Here is a 27461-nt window from a genome sequence, read left to right on the forward strand (position 1 = left end):
TTTCCCTTAGCCTTCCTCAATATTACCATGAACCACCTTGTGAATTTTCCTTTTTACCCCTAGCCTTTCTTAATATTTCCACATCAATAATTTTCACAAACAACTTGTGTGTTAAACAAGATAAAAAATATAGCCTTGCCCTTAACTTCTCGCAATTATCTTGAAACATCCGAATGTACAAAATACGGGATATAACAATTTTCCTTCTGTATCAATCCCAATCCTTCTCACTAAATTCCCTACTGGCAATTTGCATTTCCACAATCTCCAGAAAAAGAATGAAATTTTGAAAGGCAAATCTAATATCCACATGCTTTTGTATGTATCAGACTTCACAGATTTCTTTCTTAAGAGCTCCCATGCACTTCCAACTGTAAATTTACCAGATGTTGTCATCATCCACCTTGGTTTATCCCATTCTTCTATAGATGCATGAAATTCTAATTCTTCCAGTATATGATCAACAATATCAGTGGGAAAAAGTTGTTGTAGTTTACTCATGTTCCACCCTTCCCGATTTCTCAATTCCTTCACATCTTGTACTGTTTCATCCACAACAAAATCATCAGGTGTCTTGCCAAAAAATCCCATCTTCCTCAGAACTCCTGCCAAGAAATCCCAGGACACTCTATCATAGGCCTTAGCCATATCTAGTTTAAACGCCACATTAGCTATTTTTCCCCTAAGTCTTATATCTGATACTACCTCTTGAGTTTACAGTACATTCTCAATGATACATCTTCCCTTTACAAAACCAGACTGATTAGCAGATACCAAAGTAGGCACAACATTTTCAAGCTTATTCTGCACCACTCTAGAGATAACTTTGTTAATAAAATTACTTAGACTTATGGGCCTCATATCTGCAAAGGTCTCAACATTATTCTTCTTTGGGATCAGAACCAAATTTGTATGAGTTATGGACATTGGGAAATTTTGTCCTTCAAAAAAGAGTTTCACTACATTATACACGTCAGACCCCACAATATCCCAGCATACTTGATAAAATGCTACTATCATACCATCTGGACCACCTGAGCTATCTCCTGACCGATCAAAAATTGCCTTCTTAATGTCTTCAAGAGTTGGCATGCTGGTAAGTATCTGATTATTCTCCTGAGTAACTATATTAGGAACATGTTGCAGCAATGAAAAATTCGAAGAGATATCCTCCTGTGTAAATCCATAATGATAAAATTGAGTTGCTTCCTTAGCTAGAGCATCTTCCCCCTCAATCCAACTTCCATCTTGCTTTTTTATCCTTTTGATCTGAAATCTCTTCCTCCTACCATTTGCCATATTATGCAAAAACATTGTATTCCTATCCCCATTAGAAAAATAAGTAAACTGAGATTTCTGTCTCCAGAATTCCTCTTCATAATGCATATACTTCTTCAATTCTGCTTGTGCCGGTTGGAGGACCATCTTGTTTGCAGGAGAAGGATCATCTTCAAAAAGCTGTTCTTTAACTCTCACAATATCTTCCCTTACTACGAGCTACTTGAAAATATTCCCAAAAGTAGCTTTACTCCATTCTGATAGAACAAACTTAACCTTTTTAAGCTTCAGTTTAAAAGTGATGAGTTCATCTGCTTCAAACTCAGCATTCCACCCTTGATTCACAACCTCTAAAAAGGACTCATGTTCTATCCAAACCTTTAGAAATCTTAAGGGTTTCCTTGCATGTTGAGATGAATCTCCACAAGTAAGTAGAAGAGAAGCATGATCAAAACCAGTTCTAGATAAATGTTCAACTTTGTGACTAAACCAATCCTGTAGTTTTGAGTTAGTGAGAATTCTATCCAACCTTTTAAAAATACAATCCCTACCAGCTCTATCATTCCACCATATGAATAAGCTCATTTTAAAAGCAACTTCAAAGAGTTTACATGAATTAACACAGAATGCAAAATCTTCATACTCATCTGGATAAACTAGCAGACCCCCTATTTTCTCATATTCATTCATAATGACATTGAAATTCCCTCCCACAAACCAGGGTACTTCAATTTGATCAGCTAGGTTACACAAGTTATCCCAAAGATTAATTCTTTCCAATGCTTCACACTTTGCATAAATCATAGTAGTCATAAGAATCTTGTTATCCTCCTGAAAACTTGGCTTAACTGTGATCTGTTGATCTGTATCCTGAATCACCTCTACATCTGTATTATTATTTATAAAGAACCAAATTGTACCATTGCAGTTGTGATGTGCATATCTCATGCCCAATCTCCTTCTAAATCTTTCAATGTGTCTAAAATGCTGAAATGGTTCCATCAATGCCATAATGGAGAATTTATGATGCCTGTGTAACAGTTGCACTCTATGAAAGGCTTGCTGTGAATTCACAGACGTGATATTCCAAAATAAAGTCTTCATTAATATTTATTGGCATTCGTCACAGCTCTATTTGGCAATATTCTTATAGGTTGAATATCCACTAGACTTTGATGTTTGCCGTTCTTAGTCCTTTTCTGCATGGACTTTGGAAAATAGCAGCTTCTTTAGCTACATGATTAAACACTTGCTCTATTTCTTGCTCATCTACCATATCTTTAGCACTACTGCCTATTTCAATTTTCTTAGGTAATGCCATATCTACTAGATTATGGGACACTACATCATGTAGTTCCTTTAAAGGAGAAGGTTTATTCAGGGATAAAATTTGTTGATCTTGACCTTTTTCCACCAGATCCACATGCAAATCATCAGGCTCCTCCCTTTTAAGTGGAAAGGATCCCACTTCATCATGATTTATAGAAACAGCCAACTGATCCTCCTGTCTAATCAAAGTTGGAAGAGGACATTCCTTCTGAATATGCTCCTGATTAAAGACCATGATACTTAGCTCATGCTCCTGAACATCCTGAGCTAAATTGTCCGCACAATCATTTAATTTCTGCTTCTCTCCATCTTCTGCATGTTCTTGGCTATCTGCTACTTTGTTTTCTCCATCAGTAACTTTCTCTTGAGGATCATCTACATGGTTAATCTTTTCTTCAGGACCCTTATAAATAACTATCTCAGTACCTGAACTTGCCTTCCCATTCTCATCCTGCATTCTAATATTACCTTCTTCCCTAGTTACATTCAAACTTTCATCAGATTTGTGAACATCATCTGCCTTCTTGGTTAAAACATCTGGTTCTTTGGATGTCCCTACTGAATCAGTAGGAACCAAATCCTTTGTGTTGTCATTATCCACCCCTTCATCTACATTGTCATTCAATACTTCAAAGTTTTTTGAAGTGTAACTCCTTCTGGTTGCTTGTATTTCCCTCCATGACCATCCTCTTTCCTCTTCTTTCCCATGTTAGTAGCATTTGGATAAGTAACAACTTTCCCACTAGACAAAACTTTTGGCAAATATTGCTGCACTGGATATCTCTATCTATTATACCTTCCTGGATATTGAAATCCCTTAGATGTTGTTGCTACTGCTTGTTTCTCAGTTGTCACTTCCTCACTCTTCTTTACTTCGGCCTCTCCTTCATTGACAACCTCTTTCTTTTCTGCCTTCAACTCAGGGTGTAACACTCGACACTCTTCCCTTGCATGGCCTTGTAACTTACATTCAGTACAATACTTAGGCAAATGATCATAATCAATCTTCACTTTCATAACATTCACTTCCTTGGTTTTGTCATCTTCAATCTCCATCATACCAAACTTAGGAAGATCTGATAATAAATCCAGTTGTACCTTTACCCTAGAACAATTAGGCCTAGTTTTATTAATAGTAGCCATGCCTAATAACAAGGGTTTCCCGACTGCCGATGCTAAGGTAAACAAAGATTCCTTAACAAAGTAAGTAGGCAGTAAATAAGGAAAAGATATCCATGTCATTGCAATTGAAGTCTCTTCTTCAACGCTAAAATAGGAATCATATATGAGAGGTCTCATCTGATAAGACTTACCATCCTTAGACTTCAACCAAAAGGCACTCTTAGAAGAGATGTTTATGAAATCTTCCATTAAAGAACATCAAATCAAAACATGTCGATCTCTTAGGAATCCAACTTGACACTTTCCCTTAGCACTACATTGACTTGGAATAATATCTCTCAACTAATCCATTTCTGGCTAGCCATATGAGAACTTACCTATAATAGCATGCTTTAAATTCTCCATTTTCTCCATTCTTGAGACTTCTGATGTAGTCCAACGCACTACTGGGATACCATCAACATATTGAACCTCCTTGATAGGTATAGGATCAACAATGGAGTCAGTAGTAGGGGTACATTCATGTACAAGAGTCTGCATGTAATTTGTAGGATTTGTCCTTTAATTGAGAGAAGGGGACAATTGGCTGAGAAGCGGCTATTTCCGTGTTGGTAAGGGGAAGGTAGTGATATAGGTTGGAAGTTTATGGAGGCTGTCCAGCCGCCGTTGACGGCTGACCAGTGGCCAGAGTGGCCATAGTTTGAAAATAGGTTTAGTTTAGGGTTTGCATGGGAATAGAAGGAGAGAGAGAAAAGAGCTTTTTTTTCTCACACTTTACTTTTATCAAAATCTAGTTTAACAGAAAAAATAAGAAATTAGCTCCATATGAGGGATGTCTTTTTTATTTTTCTACTTCTTTTCGGTCACGCCTCGAACCTTGGGCTGGGCGGACTGGCATTCTATGCCTTTACTTGACTGAGCGAACTACCTCCACATGAACATATGAACTTAAAACTTATATAAGAACAACGTGAGATATATTTCATAATATTAGACAGTGTCTTATCAACACTAAGACTCCTAGTGCCCTTAGTCTTCATAGTGACAAGGGTTAATCTAGATGGGCTTCAAAAGAGATTTCATTGCAACTAGACTTCCTCAATATATGTATACCTATATGTATATATACGCTAATTGTATTCAACAATTATTTTGTGAAAGACTATTAGTGTCACGACCCAACCCTGTAGGGCGTGACTAGTGCCCGAACTGGGCACCCGAACACACTCATCAAATCCGAATCACATATAGATAGCGTATACGGGCACAAATATCACACACTGCCTCAAATTATATCAAACTATCTCAGACACATTTCAAACACAACCATATATGTACATATATATCAGAAGCCGACAAAGCTATCAAATGGCGCAACGGCCCAAAACATATACAAACGCACGCCGACAAGACTGCCATGGCGAGTGGGATCATACAAACACACCTATACAGAAGTAGGCACAACCCACATATACGTCTACAGACCTCTAAACAGACCAACCGAATCATATGGCGGGACAGGGCCCCGCCGTACCCCTGAACAAGTACATACATACGTAGCGAACGAAGATATATACCAAAATATAGGCTCCGGAATAAGAGGAGCACTCCAAACAGCAGAAGAGGGTGTCCTAAACGGCTGGATCACCAAACTGTGCGTCTGCACCTGCGGGCATGAAACGCAGCCCCCCCGAAGAAAGGGGGCCAGTACGAAATATGTACTGAGTATGCAAAGCAGAAGATACAGAAAACAAATCTGATGCATAAACGAAATAGAAGTACAGAACATAAGTGCAAACCCAAAATACCAAAATGTTTACTCTCAAAATATAAGTCATGCATAGGGCACAGAGAATATGGTCGCCCGCCCGTCGATGGCGCCATAACACAGCATAACACCAGAAGGTTTCAAATCTCCGTATCCCCGTCACACATCATAACACAGCATAACACCAAATATAAGTGGAACCCGGCCCTCTAGCGAGTGGCTCGGTGAACCATAAACACAGCATAACACCGGAGTATAACAAAGTGCGCACGACAACAGAACCGGCCCGGGACTCGGCGAAAGATATAACAGAACGCACGAGCAGAGTCGTGAGTAACCATACGCATAAAATCATTATCATGGACTCAAATATAAGTAAAATGACCATACTTGAAAATCGAAATAATAGTCATACCAAATTCTTTCAAAAGTCTTCCGAATTACATAAAGGAAAGTCGCGGGACCCACGGACGGGTATCGACCCAAGCCGGGCCCGCCTATGGAGAACACACTCATCATATGCCATACAAACTCCTACGAAGATATCGAAGCAATCCGAGCCTTTATGTGAAAGATACGGCGTCCATAATTACGGAATTCTTTAAAACAAAACTTTTTGTGAAACATTTGGAAATCGGTTATTTCGAAGACATAAGGATTCATATTTCATCACATCAAACATACGAGTGCCAAGAAATATATAAGAGTCATAACGTACTCGGATTGGGAATCTAGAATTTCCTCGAGGCTCGTGATATAACCTATGTATAACTAAGGCATGCCAAAAGAAGGAAGGTTTGAGCTTTACATACCTCGTACGCACTCCAAGCTAGCCCAACTCAAGCTAATCCCAACCTACGCCTCGGGCTCCCCAAGGTCTACAAATACGCCAACGAATATCAAACATTAGACATAGGCACTTAGGCGATTTATTTCAAACTAACACTCAATTCTACAGAAATTTGGGCAGCATTTCCCCTGTAAAAAGGCCAACCCCGAGAATTTAACTCGGCCAAATCAACAATCACAACAACAATAACCAACCTAACAACCCCAATGACCAATCCGAAAGGCAATATAACATTAATAACTCTCCTTTACATCATTCAACAACATTCATAATATTCAATTCGACGGCTTACATTCAAGCCACAATACCGCTCATACATTCAATTACCAACCCGAACCCATACCAACAATATTCAAGGACATTTTAAACAACTTACACAATATTTCCAACAATCCAACAATTGCTCCAATTTTCCCGAAAACAGTCCCAAACCCGAGAACCTCGCTATACACACTTCTGACTTTCGAATCATGATTTGCACCAACAATCCACATTCTAACAATGCTATTCTCATGAAAATAAAAGTTGCATTAATTGCACATAATTCTCCAAATCAGTCCGCAACACTTACCATATCAACTTGCGACATTAAACTCTTATTTCCAACATAAAAGTCATCACAACAACCACTAAAACATTAAGCGACATTAATGCGTTCTTTGGCATATAGTATGACCCACATTTGGCTATCACCACACATGCATATATTAGTGATTCTTAGCCATCCTACACACTACAACAATCAAACATGCTACATAAGATCAATTCATCACCTCCACACCACACAACATACACACACCTCACACGGCTAACACACCAAGCACACGACCCACTTCCAACATACCCTATCTCATGATTTTCATCCATTTTAGCATACTACAACATGCATACAACATTTATAACACATAAAACAAGATCAAATCTTACCTTTCTTCTTCAACTCCACACTTTGCATAGGGTTGGCGATCTACTAAACGGATGGCTTGATCGCTCCAACAACACTTCCGCGTTACTTAGGGACCTTCAATTAGTGGATTTTCACCAAAGAAATATTTTTGGAATGGCTCAAATTTGATTTGGTTTTCCCTAGGCTTGGCCGAATGGTTGTTCTTGAAGTTCTTCAACTTCTTGGTTTATTTTGCTAAGTGTGGAAGTGCTAGAAGATGACTTAGAAGTCATCTTTTAAGCCCCAAGATGAACCCTCCAAGTGTCCATGGTCCACCCATGAGTTGGACCATTTAAAATTGGCCACAAAGTGTGGGACTACTTGCATGATTTTCAACATCCAATTATGTGACTTTTGGTCCCAACTTTTCCTAAGTGTTCCATGCCAACAATTTCATGAACAACTTATGTCTCAAAATAAAATCGAAGGTCAAAAGTCTCGACTTCAAGTCCCGTAATGGTCTTGGCCCTAACTTATCATAGTTAATCCGGATTGTCCCAATGTATAAAATACGGGACATAACAATTAGCATAACTAACAACAGTAAGATTAGTTCAATGTGCTATGAGGCCATTCGATGGACAAGTCGTCCACCTTCGATCCACCGCCAGCGACCACCATGACTCTTCCTGCGTCACGACCCAACCGAAGGGTCAAGACGAGCACTTGGGTCTTACTTGTCGTGCACCGCTAAACATACTTTCATAACATAATCATAAATAAGGGTGGACCTCGAAGGTCATCATACGACAAGCTGCTAACTAATACGGGAAATAAACTAGGAAGGGACAAGGCCCAAAAGGACATATATATGTAAACATGCTGGACATGATAGTACAAGCCGACAAGGCCGCCATGGACGTCTATACAACAAAATACAGATAGAGAAGGCCATACAACATCTAACTGTATCACAACTGTTTGCAGGCCTCTACTGGAGTACATGACATAATAAGGTCAGGAAAAGGCCCCGCCATACCAGTATGTACAACCAAATACTATACCAAGACAAGATAGCAACTCCGAGAACAGTGGAATGCCCCAATATAAACTGAACATGCAACCTACTAATGCGGACTGGCACCTTGTCTACCTGGACCTGCGGGCATGAAATACAGCGTCCCCCAGGAGAAAGGGGCGCCAGTATGAATAAAGTTCTGAGTATGCAAGACATGAGAGTAGAATAAAGGAAACATAAGAGCAACATAGGATAAAAGGATACAACCTGTATATCTGAATTTCCTCTGAGGGCTATGATATGCATAAGTATTGTATATATGAGTATATAATGCCTGTTCATACATATATATTCTTACATAACGCCTGTTCAAGCCTCTATGGGCATCATTATCCTAGCCAACTGATTAGTGGTGCGTATATAATGCCATCGGCCGCTGTGGGCATCATTATCATAGTACCATATGTATATATAAATGCATAAGCATGATAAGAGTACAATTTGATTTAGTCGGAGTGACGTAAGATCGTTACACCTCTTAACATCATTGTGGGACTAACATCATTATCTTTACATGACTCTATAGGACTCACAAATCACGAATAAACCTTTTGGAAGTAATACTATCTAATCATGAATCAACATGGAAACTTCTAGCTACTAAGAGTGGATTCATTATAGAGTAGTGTTACGTTTACGTTCCATTTATATAGATCATGCCAAGAGAAGGAAGGTTATCCTTAACATACCTCAAGTCATCAACACAATCCCACAACAAACTTGTCATACTAGTACTCAAATCCTATAACAAAGGAATGCATTTACAAACTTAGATAGTTCTAGTATATCACGTATATAAAACGATAAATTGATTCTAAAATGAAACGGGCATCATTTTCCCTGTTTCCTAATCACCACAACACATCCAACATCCTATAATAATAGCAATAACCTTATATAAGCCTTTTTCTCACTTCAATTAACATTTAAAGATATATAATAAAACAGTCCGATATATGCTTCATATACGATACTTATACACCTCCTTCTTCCATAAACATTAAGTACAACAACCTCAACATAGACTCGGCATTAACCACTATTCATACAACAACAATTATCTCAATAACACATTAAAAATATGGGCAAAAAAGATTAGAGCCCAACATGAACCTCAACATATAGTAGTGCCTTTTCCTACAACTTTCTCCCTTCAATCATTGGTATAAACGTCTAACAAACTCATAAGCATGGAAATTTGGTGGAATCTCACCTCAAGGACTCACGAACACTCCAATTCCAAGATTACTTAACTATGAAGTATTCTCCAAAGCTACTACCAAAAGAAGAATTAAGCTTCAACAACCATTCGGAAACATTCGGCACTTGATTCTCTCTTTCAATACTTGATTTCACTTAGGGGTTGATTAGTTATGCTGGAGAGAGTTTTTCAGAGCTAATATGATCTTAAGGAGATGTCAAAGTGAAGATAAAATGAACAGGGGTCGAAATATATATAAAAATAGGCTGCCACCGCCCTGATATACGGACCAAATATATATATATATAAACATGGTCCGCACTTGAAATTGCACATTTTGATACGGGCCATACATGGCACCGTACTTCTAGAATTTGTGATCTGTCAGTTGAATTAGAAAGAAAACACTCTGATCTTGAATTAAATAGGTTATGCATTCCATAAAATCTCATATTCTAGGAGATATACCTCCCTAAAGTTGAACAAAAATCCTGTGCAGAATTCTGCCATATTTTCCCAATGTTTCGACAAACGTAATTTCTTCCATTCGCTTGATCCCGAAACCTTTAGATACTTTTTTAACACTTTGTTAAAAGTCTTCCTCAAACTTATAAGGGTTCCATGGCCTCTCTGAGCTTACATTAGATTACTGATGACACAAATAATGAGAAAATTTGCGAGGTGTAATATCCTTCCCCCTTTGGAGCATTTGTCCTTCAATATTGGGACATATCAGGGTAACTTCTGATCCTTGAGATTCTTGAGACCTTTAACTCATTACACTTGTCTATATCATGCTATTGTTCCATTCCTTTCATATAAGAACGCTATAATTACTGTTGAACGCTTGCCGTTTCTTTCCTCATTTGCCTTTGATATAGTCTTGTTCGTATCCTTGGTAACATGTAACTTTTCTATAGAATCATGGATTTAGGGATTAATGTACAACTACTGAAATTTTCTCATACGTTCGATCTTTCTATTACTCTCATACCGTTCGACTCATTCTTTCAATACCAAAGTGTTGCTATCGTATAAACGTATCCAACTCCTGAGGTGGTTTTCATTTAGTCTCTTATAGTTTGGTGTGGCCTTATATACCCTAATCTACTTGTCTTGTTGTACCATTAGATTCTTCGTACATAAGAATACCTTTCCTTTGCATACTAACTCTTTTTCAACTTGATACATCAATCCTTTGTTAGCTTTAGACTAGTAATCCGTTTGGTAGGACAATTTCACCCTTTAGGCTATAGGATGGTGAATCCTCATTCCCTTTCATATCACATTTTGTAACGATATCCTAAGATCCTCATAGTTTTCCATATATGTAGATAACACGATGGTTCCAACTTGATAGATGATGTCCTCAGGATGTCCGGGATTCTTACTGATCGTCTAGCATGCACATTTCACTTAACCACCTCTCTGAAAAGCTGCGATATAAGTAATTTGTTGCATCCAAGTTTTCTCAAGAGGAGGGTCTACAAATCCGTAATAGAACACTTATAGTAGCCATAACTAAGGCAATATTTTATATATCCGAACTGTTTTCTGCATCTCGTCGTTTTGTATAACCTTTGGTAACTTATCCAGTGAAGTAGGCAATTTTTATTGAGCTTTTTATGACCTTCTTTGCAGAATCAGAAATAATCGATCCTTGCCTCTCTATCATAATCATTATATTCTGTTTCAGTCCGCTACAATCTTGACATTTTATAATTTCTTTCTCTAAGTTGTCTTGTCAAAGTCAATGTCATCATTGTATATTTTTGGTGTTTTGAATGGAATGGGAAATGGATCTCATTCCTATCCTTATGCCATCTCTCCTATCAATCTTGAAACACGTCTTCGGTCCTGGTGTCTATTACTTTTTTCATAATTTTAATCCCATTACAGCCCACTTCTTTGGGTTAGACAAGATCTTCCTGTCGATATCCTTTCTTTCTTGGCTAAAGAAGTAACTCTGTTATATTCTCGATCACTATGTCCTTGTTCTCTGCGTTTATGACATATACTATGCTTTAGCTATTATCGCTTCCCTCCATTTACATTCTGATCATTACAGTTATACATCTGCTCAATGGATCTTTATTAATTCTTACTATTTTTTAATACGAAGCCCTACTTCATCCAACGACCTTGTTACAAACTTTGGCTGCCTACTTGTTAATTGCTTGCAGCTTCACGAATAAAAGTACATTAGCTCTACCCGAATTTACCTTACTTTAACCAAGCTGTTGCGGCCTATCTTATTTCATTTTTCTCACAATTCAACCCCAATTCCTTTACATTCTGGATTCCTTATACATGAAGTTCTGTACATTGTCTATTGGCTTCATCCTCTATGTTATCATACATATTATCTTATTTATTCCAGACACACAATCAGCCCTGATATCTCAAGACCCATTGATCAAGTTCAAAGGCTGAGGTGCTCTTTTTCTGAATGCCTCCTCTGATTCTCCCTAAACATGGGATCTTCGGACTAATGCTCTTTCACTTCTGGATTAAGAGATGATTCGGCGGTATTCTGAACCACAATGCCTCCATCATCTGAATCGATCAACTAGAACCTTGAGCTGGCTAGTTGATGAAGTTCCTTTATCAATTCTTTATTCTCGAGCTTACATTCATTCCACTACCCATATATAATACCGACTTACCTTTATTTCAACTCTTTCTCGTTCTGTCATTCTCCTTTCATCAAATTCACATCTTACCCTTAAAGTCAACGTTGGTATTCATTAATTCGAATGGTTTAGAGTTGTGATACCCTCTGTCTTTGCTCCCATTCTGACCATTCTTCGATATTGCAACCTCGTATCGGTACGACTAATTCAGAGTAACTATCCCATCTAGATATTATCATAGGCCCCCTTTGACTCCGAGTGTTATCATGATTAGTCCTTCTCTATTTCTTCTCTAGTTGACCTACCATTGTGTCTTCATCTTATAATCTCAAGAGGACTTTCCAATGGAGCTAGACCTCTCAACTTTTTCCTATCATTCTATTTAACATTCCCGTGTATAAAGTGTTTAACTGCGTTTGTCATCAATTCATTCCTTTTCCTTATCGATATACTCGTCCATCATGCTTTAAGATGGTTCCTAATCCCTTTTCTGTCATGATTCTTCTATCTTTTCGTGGTTAAACAAGGTACACTTCTGACCTAGTTCTTTATCATCTTATTTTCCCCCCTTAGGGAAATGATCCAATAGTTATGTTTAAAAATCTACTCGTCTTTATGTTTTCCGTAGGTCCATATTCTTGGATGCTCATGATTGATCTAAAGGTAACCTTTCATCTTCCGAGACAAGTTGTTGAGATGTACATGTACATAGAGGATTATACCCTTGCGGCATACCCACGGGCTTAGCCTTCCGTCAAAGAGACCTTTATGAATCTCCCTTGATCCTCTTTCCTTTAATCATTTTCTTCCTTCTATTCATTAACTCATTCATCACTGTAATAATAGCTAGTACAAGATTCCTTCTTAATAAAGTCCATCTTGAGTTGACGTCTCTCTGTTACATAATTATGTGACCTTATGGTAGGTCTCCTTTAGATTACTAGTTCATCGATAATGAAGAATGTAACTTACATTACTTGTAGTCTCAAACTCATTCACCTCCTTTCCTTCTCAGTTTCCACTTCTATGTTTCACGACTTTTCACCCCTTATACTATTTTAAATGGTCTTCGCCTAGCATCTCTTGTTTTATCCATTAACTGCTCAATCTTGCATTACTTACTTGATGTTCTTAAAGTCGTAAAACTTTATAGAGGATATTTTCTGCATCTTAGTCTTACCTTTCACCTTATATGTTCCTCCGTGACAGTTTATGATCCTAATATCCATATACTCATATAACTTCATGATATCTTTCCCGAAATTGAGTTATAGGTAAGAAAACTTCTGTCAATATATAACTTTTTGAGCAACATACGCCGTCCTTCCGCCTTTTCTAACAACTTTTTATTTTTTTATCAAACTAACCAACATGATGTTGATTAAGTTTTATTAAAACAAAATAGTCTGTACAGAATAAAATTTGCCAAAAGTGCCTACAATAAGACTAGTAAAATAAAACAAAATCAAGAAAACGTGCTGCTGCTTATGCTTCAACCTTGGAAAGCTGAAGCTATGCTGTAGTTGCCATCCTGCTTCTGTTTTTGTTGCTAACTTCCTCTATGATCAAGCTTGCTGAATATTCATCTGTGTCTCACCAAAAAACTAGAATACTAAGGAGATTCTTCCAATAGAATGAACCAAAAGGTTGATACCACACATTTGATAAAACTTCCCAAGTAGTTAAGTTTCAGGCATGAGACTACTGAAATAATCTAAAGCTTGGTATCTGCATTTTGTCAGCCAAAAACAACAACCTTTTCCTCAGCTAGAAGTTCCTGTAAATGAACTTGAGTAACATATTGTAACAGATAGCCTCTTTCCCGCAACATCTTGGAGTTGCTGAGTTTTTCCTATTGTATGATGTTTCTATTATAAACCACCTCAAAGCTCTCACCAGATGCTATGGAAATCAAGAAATCAATCTGGAAAATTACTGCCTTCTCCATGTTGCTAAGTTTCTACTTCTGCATTTAACTAGTATCCTTGATGAACTGCAGCATCTTCCTTGTATTGTTGCGGTGAATGCATTAACTTGATGTTGCTACTGCTGTAGTGATGAACAAACTATGGAAACACTTCAATCTAGTTCCCTGCACTTGTATACTTTGTATCTAAAACTAGGCAACAAATTCTTGTCAATGTTTAAGATTTTCTTAGCATCAGATGGTAGCTCCTGAAAGTTATTGACCTATAAAGTACCTGCAAAATCACACGGTTAGCTAAACAGTCTGCAAGTGCATTGCCTTCCCTCATGATATAAGCAAACTGCAGTTGCCCCTTATTACTCCAATATTGTATTCTCTTTATCTCCATTCTAATGTTCCACCGGATACTCTATATCTACCTTATAATGTTTAGAAAAGCCAAGGAATCAGTTTCTATAATCACAGGCAAAAACTGATGTGTCCCACAATATTCAATACCATCCCCTATTGCTATAGCCCCCTGCACAAATATTGGTAGTATCATTCAGTGTTCTAGCTGCAGCATACATTAAATCTCCTCTAACATTTCTTATGTAAAAGGCAGCATAACTCATCCCTGGATTTTCCTTAGAGGCCCTATCAGTGTTGCACTTGAACCATCCTATAGCTGGATGCATCCACATGACCTCTTTACACAGAATGTTTGGCCTATATCCTTCCAAGAGTTGAACCATTTGAGGCCATGAGTAAGGTACCTGCTGCAGCCAAGGATACAAAGACTTGATGAGATTATGCAAATTCAGATTTATACTATGGATCACCATAGTTCTGCTCATTCTTCCTCCATGCATTATGGCATTTCTCCTCTTCCAAAGTTGCCAACACACCATAGCTGGTATAGCTTGCATAATAGTCTTCAACTTAGCATGACATGCACTTTCCCAACACTACACTATTGTTTGATGAATCTACACAAAAGGCTCAGTAATTCATGCTGCATCTTTATAATATGACCATGTGGATTTTGCAAAGGAAGCAATTAAGAACGAGTGCTGCAAGGTTTCCTCCTGACTAGGATCATCATAGCATTTACACCTAGAAGCAATAGAAATATGCATTCTCTTGAGCACATCATCTACAGGTAACTTAAGTCTCCACACTCTCCATAGTAAGAAGGAAATTTTGAAAGGAAGACCTTTGACCTACAATTTATGGTAGAAAGTAGAGGTTTCCTGTTTCTGTCTAAGGATATTCCATGCACTTCCTACTGAAAAACTCTCCTGAACTAGTTAAAGTCCACCAAGGTCTATCCTTCTCTGAATTCTGCTAAACAAACACCAGCTCCTTCCTTACCATCTTCAGTCATTACATCAGCAAATTCCACAATGTTAGTATTGATATGATCAGTCTCATGTACAAAGTGACTAATTGGACCAATCTTTGTCCAGTTGTTATCCCATGCATCACATGAACCATTATTTGTCTCCCACCATATGAACTGATCCACTTCATCTCTGGCATGCATCATCATTTTCCATATCTAAGATCCCCCCTGCCATTGAACTCTAGTAGGCTTAAGTTTCTTACAGTACTTGTTCCACATGAAGTTTGACCACATGGAATTAGTAGTTCTGAATCTACACCATAACTTAGCATACAAAGCCTTTGAAACATCATACAAATATCTAAAACCAAGGCCACCTTCTTCTTTTGGCAAACAAATGTTTTGCCATGACTCCCAGTGTCTTCTTCTTTACTTTTCTTTGTTATTCCAGAAAAATCTTGTAAAGATCCTATGTAATTCATTAATAGTGTACTTAGTAGCACTAGAGCTGACAAACTATACACAGGTATACTTTGAAGAACACTGCTGATAAGAATAACTTTCCCTCCATAAGATAAAAGTCTTCCTTTCCAGCTTTGTAGTTTGTTCTTAACCTTTTTAATGAGATCATTGTAATACATCTTCTTACTTCTTGTATGAAATATAGGACACCCCAGATACTTTAAAGGAAATTGATCTCTATTAAAGCCTGTAATCTGCTGAACTTCTTGTTGGATATGCTGTGCCACCTTATCGTACAAATAGAAAGCACTTTTATCCCTATTGATTAGCTGACATGATAACTCCTTATACTTCTTCAAAATGATCATGATTCTCTCCAAAGAATATTTCTCAGCAGATGCAAATATGATGGTATCATTAGCATATGCAAGGTGATTGTTCCTTGTACACCATTTAGGCATACCATATCCAACAAATCTATCTTCTTCAGCTAAAGAGTTTAAAGCTCTAGAAAGGACCTCAGCAGACAGGATGAATAATGCAGCAGATAAAGGATCTCCTTGCTTTACTCCCCTTGTAGTTTGAAAAAACCCCTTAGCGTTGCTATTTAGCAGTATAGAGTACCAATTGTTAGCCAACAATCTCAAAATCATATTAATGAACACATCAAAAAAACCCATCTTCCCTAGCACTTTGATAAGATAGGACCAAGCCACCCTGTCATAGGCCTTGGCCATATCTAGTTTAATCACCACATTAGCTGGCTTCCCTTTTTTCCTTATCTCTGTGACTATCTCTTGTCACGACCCAACTAGAGGGCCATGACGGGCACCCGGAGCTAACACGCCGAGCGCCTCTAAACATACATCTCATAATCATTTCTGGGTGGACCACAAATATAGCTCCTGGATATCATAATCTGTAAGGAGATATATCACAATATAACGGCACATCTCTATATAATCTTCAACAATTATGTCCATCATCACCAGCCGACAATGCTATTAAAAGGTTATACAATGATATGAGCTGGTAGGGTTATGAAATGTCTAACTATACACATATGTTTACGAGCCTCTACATAGAATACAAGTGACCATAGGACCAATACCAATAGACTGCAACTCTGAAGTAAATGGGTGCTCCTGAGAATCCGCTGATAAATCTCCTATGGGTCAAATCCGTGTACCTTTCTACCTGTGGGCAGGAACGCAGTGTCCATAAGAAAGGACGTCAGTATGAACAATGTACTGAGTACGTAAGGCATGAATAACAACATAATGAAAGTATGAAGATAACGTAATATAAAAGAGATCAGGTTGTGCCTCTGAATGCCTTTTTAAGACGGATTTCATGTATGCTTAGCTTCTTAAAAAAACGACTTTTCCATATATACATTTACAGGGTATCTTGTCCAGCCGTTAAGGCACAGTAATATATATAGTATCTTGTCCGGCCGTTAGGGCGCAGTGAAATATATATAGTATTTTGTCCGGCCATTAAGGTGCGGTAAAATATATATATAGTATCTTGTCCGGCCATTAAGGTGCGGTGAAATATATATAGTATCTAAATTACACATATATAAATACATATAACATGCACGCGAACTCAATTAAATGTTACTACTCTATCAAAATGACGCAAGGTCAGTAACCTCTGATTTATATTATGGAGGAATCATAATCACTATATCTCACCTTGAAGGAACAATTATCATAAGGTGAGATCAACAACAATGAATAAAATCAAGGAAATCATGAAATAAGCTCAGTAATCTCATAATAGCATCAAGACTGTAAACTTTGGAATCTCTAGAAATGGGATCATCATCATCATTACCATCATGGATCATACTTATCTTTAGCATTATAAAAACCTTGAGAATCATGAACTTCTAGATTTTGGGAATAAGAGTGTTATGGAAAACATATATACGTTCATAAGAAAAGAATCATGCCTTTAGAAAGAAAAGGACTAGCCTTAACATACCTTTTCGATCGCCTTAACATTAACTACTTAATGCTTGTCCTCCCAAGCTCGTAAATCTACATTCAAGAGAATTCATATTATTGTTAGGCTTATCATCATATGCTTGTCTTAAGCCCTCAAATTAATTCGTTTAGAATCTGTCGAAATTCGGGCAGCATCTCCCCTGTTTATATCCTTAGCCCGAAATCACAATACCAACAAAACAACAACAATAGCAATACTAATATTAACAACATCATCATCAATACCAAAATATTCCATAAACATCCCACACGATGGTTTTCAACATACAACAACAATATACACTTCCTTTCTTCCCAATCAAGGAGCATAATTACATCAACACACCAACAACATTATATAGTACCCATATACATGGAAATCAGCCCAACCACATGGCCACAACATGCTCAAAACATTCCATAAACTCTACAACTACTACACAACACTTTATGTCCTTTCCTCCATAACTATTTTCACTTTTAAGACTTGTTAAACCTTCAAATCAACTCAACATAATAGATTGGATGAAGATCATAACTTATACTTGAATAAATTTAGCCACACGAACTTTCTTCAAGACCAAACTCACCACAGCATCAACTAGAAGCAAGAACAATCACCTTTCATGGACTAGTTTGGTGTAATCTTGTTAAATTCTTAATTTAATGGGCTATAAATGTCTGGCGGATGTGTTAGGAAGTTTCTAGGACTCATAAGAATGTAAAATGATGAAACAATAGGGTTGATGGGGAGTTTTTATACCCCTCATAGGTCGGTTCCAATGACTTTCCCAAGTGGGACCCGCGGAAGCCATTTGGCAACTTGGATAGGTTATCTTAAAATGGCCATAACTCCCTACTCCGATGTCGTTTTGACGAGCGGTTTATTGCGTTGGAAAATATACTCGATGAACTTAATTTTAGGATTTTAAAACACCTTAAAACTCCTAATATACCTGGAGATATACCCCTCCAAAGTTGACCCAAAATTCTGTCCAAAATTCTGCCAACTTTTTTCCAAAGTTTCGACAAACTTATTTTCTTTGATTTGCTTGGTCCCAGAATCTTCTGAAACTCTCCATACATGATATTTATCATTAATGATGCTTGATAATGGTAATGTCCTTAGGTTTCAAGGTTGTCCTTCCCGGTTAAGACTTACGAGATCGTAATTCATCCTTTACTTCATTGTTACATACTTCCCATGGCTTGTACCTTCCAAAACTTCATGGGACGTCTCCGATACTCCATTAATACGGTGAAATAAGTGGCGTGATCATGCTCTGAAAGTGTGAGGTGTAACATCTCTTTAGCTAGAAGAACATTTTCAATAATTCTCCTCCCTTGTACAAATCCAGCCTGATTTAGAGATATCAAAGAAGGGAAGATATCATACAGCCTATCATGTATCACCCTGGATATCACTTTGTTTGTGAAGTTACTTAAACTGATTAGCCTAAGATCAGAGAAAGTATTAATCAATTCTTTTTTAAGAAGCAATGCTAGTTTTGTGTGAGTAATAGATTTTGGAAGAGAGTTTCCATTGAAGAATGACAATACCATACTATGCATACCCATTCCAACATCATCCCAACACTTCCGGTAGAAAATACACGAGAAACTGTCAGTACCACAAGCACTTGATCCACTAAGATTGAAAACGGCATCCTTTACTTCCTCCATGGTTGGTACTTTCCTAAGTTGATCATTCATATCATCATCAACTAGAACAAGAATATGATCCAGAAGGTTTTCTTCCACATGATCTAAATTCTCCTGAGTGAACTGTTTTTCGTAAAATGAGATTGCTTCTGCAGCTATTTGCTCCTCCTCCTCAATCTAATCCTCTTCTGAATTCTGAATTTTCCTGTTTGTAGTTTTTCCCTTCTTCCTTTCACAATAGTATGAAAGAAATTTCTATTCCTGTCACCCTCTACGAACCAGTCAAGACCAGATTTTTGTCTCCAAAATCTTCTTCATAATGCAAGTATATCTTCATTTTAGCCTGAGCCTTTTGCAATACACACCTATTAATAGGAGAGGGATCCTCTTCAAATAGGCCTTCTTTGATTCTGGCTATTTCCTCCATAATAATGATTTGTTTGAAAATATCTCCATATGTCAATCTACTCCATTGAGACAATGCCCCTTTAAAATTCTTCATCTTACACTTGAAGCTAATGAATGGGTCTTCATGTTCCCATACTGGCCAATTTTGCCTCACAATGTTCATGAAAGAATCATGTTCTACCCAGAACTTCAGAAATTTGAAAGGCTTGTATTGATTTTGATCTGTTTCTCCATAAGTACATAATAGGGGAGAATGATCTGAACCTGTCCTAGCCAAATGTTCCACTTCCAGGTTACTAAACCAATCTTGCAATGGAGCTTTACCGAACATTCTATCCAAACTCTCAAAGATACAATCATCTCCTGCTCTACCATTCCACCATGTAAAAGGGCTGCCTTTAAAGCCAATCTCCTCCAGTGCATAAGAATTCACATAAAAGGCAAAGTCCTCCACATCTTGAGGCTAAATAGGGATGCCACCAATCTTTTCCTCTTCATTCAAGACCACATTAAAATCACCACCTATCATCCATGCCCCAATGATGTTATTATACAATTGATACAAGTTGTCCCATAATTCTAACCTTGCAGTTTCATCAAACTTTGCATATACCAGAGTGGTATACATAGTTTTTTCCAAATCCTGGAAGAACAGTCTCAATGTCAGTTGTTGAACTGTGTCTCATATCACCTCTACAACAATATTAGTGTTCACAAAGCACCAGATCTTTCCACTATAATTAGAAAAAGCATTAGCTTTGGCTAATCTACTCATGTATCTTTGAATGTATCTAGCCTGTTGAAAAGGTTCCAACAATGCTATCAAAAAGAACTTGTCATGTCTGTGAAGCATTTGGAGTCTATGAAATGCCTTTTGAGTTTTCACAGACCTTATATTCCAAATAAATGACCTTAACATCATTTAAAAGATTGTTTATTGACTTCTCTCTTTGGTAACACCCTAATAGGGGGTTGTTCTTCTACTGGACCATTCCTAATCATTTTTTTCTGCCCCTTCTTTTTAACTCTGGAACTGGAAACTGCTTGAGAGACTTTAGGAGATACTCCAGCCTGCTTATATACCTTCTCATTCATTAAATTAATCTGCTCTTCTTTGTCCTGCTCCTAATTTTCTACATTATCAGACACCAGATCATGGAGCACTTTGTTGGAAGAAAGCTCCTTAGTGATGCATAAGCTGTTCACTTGCACTTCTGTCACTACTACTAATTGTGTCCCTTCATTGATACGTTGCTGCAATTCCCACCAGACTTGTTCACCCCTTCACTTGTTAGATTGTCAGCCTGAGAATTAACTGCTACCTCCATAGAATGAGTCACCACAACATTGTCATTAATCACTATATCCTCAGCACTAACACCATCTGTGCTAATTACTGGTAGCACCAACTTTGCTGAAGATATATCACTAATCTGAGCCTATGCTATGCCCTTGATATTATTAGAATCCTAAGCCTCTTCCCTGTCTGTTGATCTGCTATTTTCCATACTGTCATCCTTGTTACCATCAAGTTCAAACAAATGCTTAATGGCCTGATTCTGCATTCCATATGTATCCACAAGACTATGATCTTACTTTGAAATCTCTGCTTCTATAGAATCTCCCACCTCATCAGTTTCTTCTTCATGTTGTTCTACAGCTATGTGATTATCTATTACTATCACATTGTCTACAAGTTCTTGATATACACTATTGCCTGAACCGCTCAAATTGTCAGTTGCTTGAGTGGTATCTCCATTAATAATCTGATCCTCCATCTGAATGTTTTTCTCAAGGGTTAAATTAGTGTCTGCCTTATTAGCATCCTGAGTTGCCTCACTTGTATTCATATCTTCTTCTTGTATTATCTCCTCCTCTTCTTGAATACTGCCTAAAACTCCATACTTGTTCTGATTTATAACACCGTCATCCTGATTACTTTTATCCTGAACCTTGTGAGGCTCCTTCTGAGCCACTGTTCCACCATTTGTAGGAATTTACTTTGGTTCTTCATTATACCTTGTCTCACTTGGATAAGTAACCACTTTCCCACTAGAGAGCACTTTTGGTAAATATTGTTGCACTAATCTTCCTTTATATCATATGTGTTGGTCTCTGCTTTGATTCACTACTCTCTTTTGCTCCTCATTATTCTTCTTTGTCTCCTCTATCTTATCTACAGGTTCAACAACCTTCTCATCTGAAGTATCCTTCTCTAGTTCAAGATACAGAACTCTACACTCTTATTTACATGTCCTTGAAGCATGCACTCAGTGCAATACTTCGGAAGATAATCATAGTGAAACTTTACCTTAACATTCCTAGCTTGTTTTGTATCTTCATCCTCAATCTCCATCATAACAAACTTTGGGAAATCTGATATTAAATCCACTTCGACCTTCACCCTCACACAATTTGGCCTTGTCTTATTAACAGTAGCCAAGTCAAGATGCAAAGGTTTTCCCACATCAGAAGCAAGTGAGAACAAAGACTCATTGACAAAGAAAGTAGGCAACAGATTTGCAAACGAGATCCACGACATGGCAGTAGTAGTTTCTTCATCAATCTTGAAGTTTGAGTCATAAATAAGAGGCCTCATTTAATATGTATAACCATCTTGTGACTTCAACCAAAAGGCACTCTTAGAAGACAATGTGATAAGTCCACCAGTAACGAGCATCAAATCAACACATGTCTATTTCTAAAAAACCCTACTTGAGATCCTTAAATTACCTATGAGGGCCATGATATGCATAAGTACTGTACATATGTGTATATAATGCCTGTTCATACATATATATGAGTATATAACGCCTGTCCAAGACTCTGTGGGCATCATTATCCTTGCCAACTGACCAGTGATGCGTATATAATGACTGTCGTACATATATATATATATATATATATACACATGTATATTTTGCCATCGGCCGTTGTGGGCATCATTATCATAGTATGACATGTATATATAAATGCATAAGTATGATCAGAGTACATTCTGAGTCTGTTAGAGTGACGTAAGCTCGTTACACCTCTGAACATCGTTATGAGACTAACATCGTTATCATTACATGACTCTATAGGACTCACAAATCAAGAAAAAAACTTTCTAGAAGAAATCCTATCTGATCATGAATCAACACCGAAACTTCTAGCTACTTGATACGCTCAAATTACACCTATTATTGGTATAATGCGGACGTTGTAAAATATAGTAACCCAACAAGGTTGGGGTCGAATCCCACAGGGAATATGGTGTGAAAAGGTTACTAAAGTCATAAATGCTAAGTTCTAGGTCTAATATCTTAATCCGATAATGTTGGTAAAAGTTGGGTTTTGTCTATGACTAATTTCTAAACTATTGTTTTGGTGGAAATTTATGGTAAAAGAAACTAAGGTTGTGTCCCCGTTAGATAGGGTGCATGATCATGGGTATTGATCTTGATATACTTCTAATGGATCATTATATGAATGCACTTAATCTCTATGTGAATCTCTACTATTTTCCAATAAATAAAGATTATGTCTTTCTATGATTTTCCCAAATATAAGAAAGTTACCATGAAGAACGATTAATCATGCCAAGTAAATTCATCTTATTCCTAAGTGAATTTATTAAACAAAGGTTAAAGCTTTGAGTCCTTGTTAATTATTCTTACCAACCCTAATTACTTTCCCAAATAAATTAAGGTTTTTGGCTTTAATCAATGTTTGCAACCATTAATTATGAATGAAGAATGAAGAATAATCAAACCCTAATAATCCATTATGTGTATATCAATCACAACACCCAATCACAAAACACCCATCATTGGGTTCACAACCCTAGTAAGGGAATTTAGCTACTCATGACAAAGAACAAGAAATAAGAAATTGAAGAATTCATAAATGCTTACTTTGGAATAAAAAAGGAGTTGGTAATACTTGAATTGATGTTTGAATCTTCAAAAACTAGAGAGAAGTTTTTGTTCTAAGTCAAGAGACAAAAATATATTGAATGCTGAATATTAAAACCCTACAATAACTATTTATACGTTTCGAAATTACATAAGTTACAGATTTTGCACTTCAGTCCCGTCATGATGAAATACGGTTCGTAAATCACTTTACGAACCGTAAAAATGGTTTACGCCCACGTCGTCTTCTCAGCTGTGTGCAACTAACCTTCCAAAATACGTACCGTAAAGTGGTTTACGATCCGTAAACTGCTTGGTCGTCTTTCACTTTGCTAATCTCAGACTTTCTGCCAGACGCTTGAATGACTAAATATGTGATGGAATACGGACCGTAAACTGAAATACGGTCCGTAAACTCAGCTTGTAAATCACCATCTTCTCAGCTTGACTTTCTGTTTCTGAAATCCTTTAATACGACAACGGAATACGGCCCGTATTGTAGAATACGAGCCGTAAACCTCAATTTACGACCTGGTTCTGCACTTCAACTGTGATTGTGCCAAATCTGTTCCTTTACCTGAAAAACACTAAGAAACACGTAAAAACACATCGACTTGCTTAACAACAAGTAAAACTTATAGCCGAAAAGTATCGATTGTGGCGTAAAAATCACGCCACATCAACACCCCCAACATAAAGTATTTGCTTGTCCTCAAGCAAGCCATACCACGCAACGACTCAATCTAACACCTAGATATCACAGAATAAAAATGTCTATATCGGTTTTGGCTCGGAACTTCTGGCATGCATGTTTTCCTTCAACTGACCATCCCATCTGTCTATTGTACAGCAATATTACACACTTTAAGAATGTTATGACTAACCATGACTCTTCAGTACATGACATTACATTATCGAACATATTATCATGCACACAAATGCTACTTTCGGCGGTCACTTTAGTTTGTTCAATTCTCATCCTTATGCCCTCACATAGACCAAAGAATGTCCCAACACACATATATACGACAAGAATGGGACGAAGATGAACGAGAAGAGAAAGACACTAAACACTCACAAAGAATTCATATTCACACATGCAAATACCATAGGCTTGCCCTTATTTTCCATGTTCTCAGCCTAGGCTCGTTCGGTTGTGATCACATTAGGACTTGTTTCGGCTTGTAATGTAGGCTTAGGGACGGGTAGGATACTTTTTTTTTTTTGGTATTAGTGACTCACCCTCCTTGACACTACAACATCTCTTTACCCTGATTCGCCTCTTTTCTTTCCAGCCCCTTTCTTTTCTTTAACGTTTTCGACCTCGATGTGGTTTTATTCCTATCCAACTAGCAATTCTTTTTTTGTTTCAATTTTCTGATTGAATATATTATTATTATTATTATTATTATTATTATATATATATATATATATATATATATATATATATATATATATACATTTTATATAGTATCAACTACCACATCGACTCTCTACTAGCAAATTTCACCACCCCCAACCTTTGTTCTCACATCTACTTCACATTTAATGTACCCCCAACTTAGGCGTTTTGCCTCGTCTATCTAGTAGCATCAAGGAGGGAACGGGTGCGAAGATGGATAATTTTCACAACGGGTGAGGTTTCATTCGGCTAGCCAAGAAAAGGGTCAAAAAGGCTCAAAAGGGGAAGACTAGTGATATTTTCAGCTTTTGGTGAGGCTTATTTAGGCAAAGTGACTTTATTAACACAAAGAAAGCCTAAGATCATTTCACAACCAAACTAACTTTCGGATTTCAAACAAGACTAACCGGGCAAGTTCTAGATTATACATGCGTAAACAGAACAAAACTAACAACTCACACACACATCGGCATAAGGATAATCATTTTTACACTTGTGGCCTCCTAAGTAGTCATTCATCACACACAATACCCCAATAATCACAATGTCATATAAAGAATCAATCATGTCAGACAATAACTGTTCTAAGTATGCATTTTTCAAATTTTCTGAGGGGTCCAAAATTTTCAACAAACCACACACATGCCATCAGTTACAAAGTAACACCAAATAAGTCAAAATTATTCTACTCAACCTAAGCAACATCCTAAACATGCTAGTTTCAACAAAATAAACCCCCTTCAGGAAAATAATTCTAGCAAAGAAAAGCCGAGGGGGTTCCTAAACACATATTTACGCTACCCTACTATCAATAAGTCCCACCCCCAACTAAAAATCAAGCACTGTCTCAGTGCTTCAAATATAAGAACAAGGGAGCGAGAAAATACCTGAATGATATGAACATCTCATGGCTGGCCCGCCGCATCCGGCGGCTGACTTGAGGACTCTCCAGGTTGGCGCTGCGGCTCAACCAATGACTGAAAGATCGCCTACTGCAGATCCTTCTTTTCAGTCTTTTTTAATCTCCTGGCCAACTCCTCTGTGTCCTCAGATGACTCACTGACCCTCTTTCCAGTACCGTGAACAAAAGGTTCCGCATCCTCCGTCTCCTCCTTAGAATCAAGCAAATCCAGCACCTTAAACGTACTAGGCAAAATGGCCCGTGGTGCTGGTGCTGGTGCGGCTACCATCCCATGCATCTTGAGTGTGTCAAGCTCCTTTTTCAGCTTCTCCAACTCACTCCTCAAAGAACTAGACTCCCCACTGGGTGCGGTCTGGTCTCGAGTCAACAATCTCGCCTCAAAGTTGTCTAGTCGAGCCTGATACACCTCGTGCTTTTTCTCAAACTCCGTACGGATCTCTGTGGTTGCCTCAGTGACCAGTTGTTGCACTATCCTTGCCATATTCGGCCTGAATTGTTGCAAGATTTTGTCTACTTGCCTTTCGGTCCGCACTGCTTTGATTGCGATTTGGCTGTAGTTAGCAGGGCTGAAGTGTAGCAACCCCACCTCTGGATTAGCAGGCTCGGCTGTCGCAGAAACAGTGGCAGACCCCGAAGGAGGACCCTGTGTGGCCGGATGTGGTGGTGGAGGTCTTGCCTCCGAAACAGCTAGTGTGGTTGCATCACCCTGTGTATCGACAGTAGCTGGGACACCTGTCGTGGGAGCCTCCGGCCCTGTCGTGGCAGCACCAAACTCGGAACCTACTAGATCAGTCCCATAGGCACGGCTCGGACTCATCTCTAACTGAGTGTCGTCGTCATCGCCGGACTGCTCCGCCTCCCGGTCCTTTTTTCTTATCACCTTATTTTTAGGCCAATCCCCTATATGTGCAGCTGTAATGGTACCGTCCCAATCTGGAAGCGGAATTATCCTTGCCCGTCGACACAATGTCGTGATAAGGCATGGAAAGACCATGTTTTGGTTGGGCTTGTGTGCCCGCATGTGCAGCTCCTCAGCTATTAACCCGCCAACATCCATCGGGTACCGTGACATGAAGGAGGCAATGGTCACTGCCTGACTGGTGGACAGGGTATTATCTGCCTGGGTTGGCGTGATCCTGTATCGCAGCAACGTCCACCAGAATTTAACCTCTGTGGACAAACAACTTTTAGTGATCTTTGCTTTCCAATCATTAACCCATTTTTGCTCATATGGCTCAGATGTGATAGCTGCTGTGGTCCATTTCCTTACGGATTTTTCGTCCTTTCTGTCTCGTTTGTCTAGGAACAAGAGCAGATCA

The 27461-nt window shown here is 38.0% G+C and overlaps 2 protein-coding genes across 2 annotated transcripts; both read right to left on the reverse strand.

Moving 5' to 3' along the window:
- Positions 1-714: 714 nt before the first annotated feature.
- LOC132624161 (uncharacterized) lies at positions 715-2289 on the reverse strand. The gene is made up of 2 exons (XM_060338982.1): positions 1555-2289; positions 715-1497 (listed from the first exon to the last, which is right to left on the reverse strand). The coding sequence occupies exons 1-2, from the start codon at positions 2287-2289 to the stop codon at positions 715-717; spliced, it is 1518 nt and encodes a 505-aa protein (XP_060194965.1).
- Positions 2290-21514: 19225 nt separating this feature from the next.
- Positions 21515-22521, reverse strand: LOC132624162 (uncharacterized). Its single transcript, XM_060338983.1, has 2 exons — positions 22152-22521; positions 21515-21897 (listed from the first exon to the last, which is right to left on the reverse strand). The coding sequence occupies exons 1-2, from the start codon at positions 22519-22521 to the stop codon at positions 21515-21517; spliced, it is 753 nt and encodes a 250-aa protein (XP_060194966.1).
- Positions 22522-27461: the final 4940 nt, after the last annotated feature.

Source organism: Lycium barbarum, chromosome 12 (assembly GCF_019175385.1).
Source record: "Lycium barbarum isolate Lr01 chromosome 12, ASM1917538v2, whole genome shotgun sequence".
Taxonomy (NCBI): domain Eukaryota; kingdom Viridiplantae; phylum Streptophyta; class Magnoliopsida; order Solanales; family Solanaceae; genus Lycium; species Lycium barbarum.

What these genes read in the sequence shown, in the direction of transcription:
- LOC132624161 (XM_060338982.1), bottom strand. Translation starts at nt 2,289, where the DNA reads ATGGCATTGATGGAACCATTTCAGCATTTTAGACACATTGAAAGATTT. An exon ending in TTAAACTGAAGCTTAAAAAG is followed by an intron (nt 1,498 to 1,554) that starts GTTAAGTTTGTT and finishes ATTTTCAAGTAG; the next exon opens with CTCGTAGTAAGGGAAGATAT.
- LOC132624162 (XM_060338983.1), bottom strand. Translation starts at nt 22,521, where the DNA reads ATGAGGCCTCTTATTTATGACTCAAACTTCAAGATTGATGAAGAAACT. An exon ending in AAATAAGAGTGTAGAGTTCT is followed by an intron (nt 21,898 to 22,151) that starts GTATCTTGAACT and finishes ATGGTGGAACAG; the next exon opens with TGGCTCAGAAGGAGCCTCAC.